Source organism: Cryptotermes secundus, unplaced genomic scaffold (assembly GCF_002891405.2).
Source record: "Cryptotermes secundus unplaced genomic scaffold, Csec_1.0 scaffold1025, whole genome shotgun sequence".
In the NCBI taxonomy this organism is placed as follows: Eukaryota; Metazoa; Arthropoda; class Insecta; order Blattodea; family Kalotermitidae; genus Cryptotermes; species Cryptotermes secundus.
Genome location: NW_019730118.1, coordinates 28,575 through 34,574, shown reverse-complemented (window position 1 = coordinate 34,574; position 6,000 = coordinate 28,575). Strand labels below are relative to the sequence as shown.

At 41.2% G+C, this 6,000-nt stretch overlaps 1 protein-coding gene across 1 annotated transcript in view; it reads right to left on the bottom strand.

Annotated features, from left to right (window-relative positions):
* Positions 1-2,082: 2,082 nt before the first annotated feature.
* LOC111866282 (nucleoporin GLE1) overlaps positions 2,083-6,000 on the bottom strand; it is a 32,477-nt gene continuing 28,559 nt past the window's right edge. The window contains exon 12 of the mRNA XM_023855084.2: positions 2,083-2,452. Within this exon, the coding sequence (XP_023710852.1) occupies positions 2,336-2,452 (117 nt within the window). The 3' untranslated portion in view covers positions 2,083-2,335. The remainder of the gene's footprint in view (positions 2,453-6,000) is intronic.

The window sequence follows — 6,000 nt, the reverse complement described above, 5'->3', positions numbered from 1 at the left end:
ATTTATCTTATGGTTTTCAGTAACCTTATTGTTTAACATTGTCAACAAATTTCCATGTTGTAAATATCACTAATTAAGACCAATTTATAACCTTTATTTACATTAAATTCAGATCCTACCTTTATAAATAAAAATAAAAATAAATAAAACTATCCCTGTAACAGGCCGTAAAGGCCCACTGGGTTGTGAGACATCAAGGCTCCCACATTTTCTAGACAACTGGCTCACAAATGGTGATGAGGTTATCAGCATTAAGCACCAGCCGCCCTTAACCCCCAGGAAGATTCCTGGTACTCGTTTATAATAATTGTTACGCAGGGGTTCCCTGAGACCTGTAATTTATTTCAAGGGTTCCTCCAAGGTAAAAAGGTTGAGAACAGTTGGTCGAGAGTAATAGGTTACTAAACTAAACATGTAACTTCAAAGTTGTTTAACCTTTATGAGCCGAAAGACACCGTATGGGGACCTTTAAAGTAAAGCCGAGTGGCCGAAAGAAACCGTATGGTGACTCACAGTCCACGCGTGCGCACAGTGTTTTAAAATCTAATTTTAAGATAGAAATTCTTGTTCTACTTACACTATTTTTGGACACCAGCTTTATAAGTAGACTGTCTTCCCTCCTGCATCATCTAACTGAATGTTGCATGTCACTGAATGCAGAGTCCGACATCGCAATTCATGCACTTTGTCCGTAATTAACTCTGTTTTCCACGCGAAGCGCACACACGCAACATCAGTCTCGTATTAGCAGGAAGTCAGCCAGGGTTGCCGTTTGTCTTCTCTAATCATAACGCTTATAAAACATCGCAATTTGAACTATCCCCCAGGGCCCCATTTCGCATGGAAGAAACCGAAGTTGATAGGCAGCTGATAAATGTCACCGATTTAGGCCATAGCCACATGAGCAACATTTACTGCTCGAAATCCATGACAAATGAAGCTGCTGCAACTGTCGCAAATGAGGTGGCCACACTAGAACAGTAATTACCGCTCTTGGGAGCGTCAAACATCGCTACTAGGTGGCCACATGGAGCCGTCTGCGATACTGAGCATCAATAGTCATCATGTCACAGTGTGTGCAAAATATGGCGAGTAGTAGGCTACTGAACAGACAAGCAGTATCCGCATTATGTTTATTATTAATCTGTCGTCGACGCTGAAAACAGCTACAGCAGATGAGAAAGTGGTGGATCCATCCTGTGATGAGTGACAGGTCAGCGAGGTGGAAATTTGTGCTACTACATCACAGGTTAATGGAATATCCCGACAAATTTCTTGAATATTATAGGATGACAATCAACTCATTTAAAATACTCTTATCCCTCGTGGAAGATACCATTTGTAAAACTCCATAGCGATTCACTATCAAATGGAAACAAGACTCAAGTACCAAATAAAGCATGCGACAAATGAAGCTCATGTGGCCAGGCGAACTACCGACAAATACAGCTAGAAAATGGGCCGAGACCCATCCGTCCACGACGCGACCTTCAAATTGCTCCCTCTACCAAGAAACCAGCGTTATTTACTGCTCCGTGTGGCCCTTCTCATTTAACTCCAGGGTGCGTATTTCTTGAGCTTAATATGTCGCGGATTTCGAGCAGTAAATGTTGCTCGTGTGGCCGTGGCCTTAGAATGCAGTACATAATACTCTGAAAGTGTGTGGAACAAGGGGGGGGGCCTTTCTAAGAAGCTTAACAGTACTTCTTGTGTGGCAAATAAACACATGCACAGTTTCTGAGGGATGTGACCTCACTCATGTATAAAGAAACTTTGGAGTGCTATAAAAGCATAAACATTTCCTCCCCTTTTACCGGATAAGAAGGTACCATCATGAATGATGTCAGCAGTGAGGCATTTCTACAGCTGAAACGCTTTGTGCAGAAACTGTATGCATATTTGTGGACACGTTCGAAATTGAGGGAAAAATTTTTTTTTTGGAATCAGTGTAACAATTTTTACAGATTCTAAAATCTGCAAATTACAATATTTGATTCTATATTCTTTCTAGATAAAAGCAGTGTTTATTTCGTTCGTTTATCACAAAAATTGCAGAAATCACAGCATTTTCAGTAACATGATTACAATTTTTATTACTCTACAATAGCAGGCATTTAAATTAACTCATGCCCGCTGCCATTACCGGAATTTAAATGGTCCATCCCTTAATGGTTAAATATATCATTCTTAAATACTTTCACAAGAGTTGTAAATGTCACACAGGCTAAGGCAAGAGAAACATAACTATTTGTTTGCAAATCAAAATTTTATATCACAACCATATAAGAAGGACATTATAGTCAACAAATCTGCAAAAATTAATCGATGTGACATATCACCAAAAATTAGGTGGCAATATACCAGCAGGAGGAGGAATGTGACCTTGTTTTAAAATCTTCTGCAGGAAGGCTTCAAGTCGAATAATGGGTCCACTTGAAACTGATGGTGCAATCTATAAACATAACATAATGTCATCAGAATGCAATGCTCTGTCTAGTCTTTAAAGCAATTTGGTGTTGCTGAGCCTGTCACAACACCACCAGAACCATTTTATCCACCTTCTCTGAAGTTCCTAATAGGCCTTGCGAGAAGGATTGTCACAAGAAAAACTGGTCAAGAATACAATAGCAATGTGGACACATGGGTTTTTCATTCACAGAAAACGGATTTGAGACTAGAATGGGTACACAAGCATTTCAATAGCATGGCTGGGTCAACAATGAAGATGTCAAACAACTGAGGAGACCAGAGACCATGTTGAGAGACCAAATGCAGGAAGACTCCCCCTTCCCCCCCAAAAAAATGGGGAGGAGAAAGTCCATAGATATGCAAGAGGATCATTTAGGGAAAAGGAGGCCATGCCACTGCCCAGGCAGTTAGTTGCCAGCTTCCTACCACAGCAGCCAGGGCTTGATCCCAGATCAAGTCATATGGTGGACAAAGTGGCACTGGGGCAGGTCTCCTCCAAGTTTCCCCTGCCAATTCTCATTCCACCAATTGCTCCATACTCATCACCTGAAGCTGGCACAATGGACCAATTAATGGCCATCATACCAAGTGGATTCAGTCGCACCGTTCCCCATGAAATTAAACTAAATAGGAAAAGGGAAGGAGGAACACCCATGAGATGACCCACACTGCAATCATCTAAGAAAAATGGTGGTCATGCATGATTTTACAATTTGTAATACCACAAAAAATCTTCTAGTAATCATATTATTAAAATGTTATACAAGTCTGGTCAGAAGAATACGAGAGGGGACCCAAAAATAACCGGAAACAACCTGTTGCGCATGCATGCTTTGTAGTTACAAGTTGTGCTGCTAGGTGGTGTTAGCTGGGGGTCTCCCGCGACTGTTAGTGAGCTGGCGTCAGTCTGAGTTAAGTGGTTTGTCTGTGGTGCTCTGTTGTGTGCGTTCCTGTTTCAACCCTTTGGCGATTAGNTCATCGCCAGTCACAATTCTTTTAAGAAATTCTGGATCGTTCTGCACTTCACTCTTCAAGTCGCGGCAAACATTCACGCGGTTTTCTCTTTGGTCATCTCCAAGCAAGCGAGGAACAAATTTTGCAGACACTCGTCTCATGTGCAAACCTTCGGTTAAAATTCACTGGACCGTGCTCCATGAGATGTTCGTTTCCTCAGAAAGTTGGTCAATGGTCTTTCGACGATCTTCATCATTGCACGTTTGATTTTTTCAATGTTTTCGTCATTTCTTCCTGTCGAAGGACGCCCGGGGAGTGGCATGTCTTCTGTTGACATGTTGCAGATTTGAAAGGGGAAAACCACTCATAGACCTGTGATTTCCCCAAAGCATCATCATTAAAGGCTTGCCGAAGCATCCCAACAGTCTCGGCTGCAGTTTTCCCTAACAGAAAGCAAAATTTCACGCAAACTCTTTGTTCCTTCTGGTCGGCCATCTCACTAATGGCCAAAGGGTTGAAATAGGAACGCACACAACAGAGCACCACAGACAAACCACTTAACTCAGACTGACACCTAGCAGCACAACTCGTAACTACAAAGCATGCGCGCGCAACAGGTCGTTTCCGGTTATTTTTGGGTCCCCCTTCGTATGTGCATATCCATTGCATGTGAATATAAGGTTGCTATATCTCAGAAAATAATGACATTTCAAGTATAACGTCATGGTTGGAAATTCTTGCTGCCATGTCATGTATACAAGACTACAACTTGGCAACACAGCATAGATAGAGTAGCAACAGTCATCAGATAGTTTTCAGAGTGGCTGCAAAGCACCTCTGGTTGCTGATGGTAAAGCAGACTCTGCCAAGTCACTTGCTCTTAGTTTCAAAGTTGTGGCTTGTGTCATTGAGAAATGACACAATGACCTTATGAAATGAGATGTCTGTGATTTGCGTTTTATCAGAAAACGGCAGATTTCAAAGAACAGTTTGTGCATCAAGTTCTACTTCAAACTGCCCACAACTGCTACGGATGGTAAAATTTGCTTTCGGTGAGGAAACAACAAACTGAACTCAAACATTCTATTGATTTCCAAGGACAGAAGTGAAGTGAAATCTGGCCATAATGCTGAGCATTCGAGATGTGTTTTCATAACCGAAACATATGAAAATGTGGGTTGAATCATGGAACTTGTTCATGAAAATAAGTGGGTTACTTCAAAAGTCATGGCAACATAACTTTTCCCAAATTTTGAAAGCTCCGACCAGAATTTCCAAATTTGCTGCTGAGAGACAGCAACGTCTGATTTCTAATGATGCCACTAGATGATGCGGAAGTCCAAGGACAATGAAGCAAGTCCAGCGCAAAGTCAGTGATAATAACGTTTGTCGATAATGAATGTTAGCCGGCTGGAACAGCGTTATTACGTGAAAATAGCAGTGCTTTGTGGCAGAAATGCGACTGAATGTCACTCAGAGCTTGAAGAAGCTCTAGGTAATCGTGCTCTACCATACAAAACTGTTGCAAGGTGGATAGAAGCATTCCAGTGTGGAAGAGAAGCAAGTGCCAACTTGCAATGTAGTGGATGCCCTGTGTCCATTTGTACCGATGTTTCTTGTGCCGTGATCGCCCAGTGCATGGAGGAAGATGGGTGCTGGTCTCTGAAGGAGTTAGAGAGGCATACAGGGATTGACCACGCAACTGTGCATCGAATTTTACGAAAAGACCTACATATGCGCAAGACTGCAGCAAAGTGAGTGCCACACGAATTAAACAAGGTTCAAAAGTGGACACGTTATGAAGCAAGTTGTGTGAACCTCGAACGATATGAAACTGAAGGAGACATTTTCTTGAATTGGATAATTTCCATCGATGAAACATGAAACATTGAATTTTTTATTTCTCAATCACAATTGAATTTTTTGTGGATTAAAAAATTAAAAAGAAAATAGTCATTCCATAATGTGCAACTTTTCTTGCCTACTATACCTACACCCTTCACATCTACCTGATCTGACTAAGCCAATCAGAGGGGTATATTATGCCCTTTCATAAGTATATTTTGAACTTTCTTCACTGTAACATGTTTGCCTCCCAAAAATTAGTTGTCATGACTTTTGAAGTAACCCACGTATATGCATCATTATTTGTAACTTGGCTGATGAGGCGTGACTCTCATTTGCATCATGTTAAAGCATTCTGTCACGTGTGTGACAGATTGTTGCATACATTTCTGCCTTGTCTGCTGACTGAAGAGCAAAAGCAGAATCATGTCAAGATGTGCCACAATCTTGTTGGGGTGGGGGGTCAGAGAGAGACCCCTAGTTCCTTTCAGAGGTCATCACAGTCTGAAGCAGAATGCACATGCACTACTCTCTGAAATCTGTCACTTTCTGATAAAGTGCAAATCTCAGAGGATACAATACAAATCTTACTTGAGAGAAACAATCTCTGATTAATACAAGTGAACTTTGAAATGAACAGCACATGACTCAAAGGATTTTACTCTACCATCACCAGGCAAAGGATTTTTTTATTGTAGAAAAAATATTGTAAATATAAAAAAGGCTTCTCCT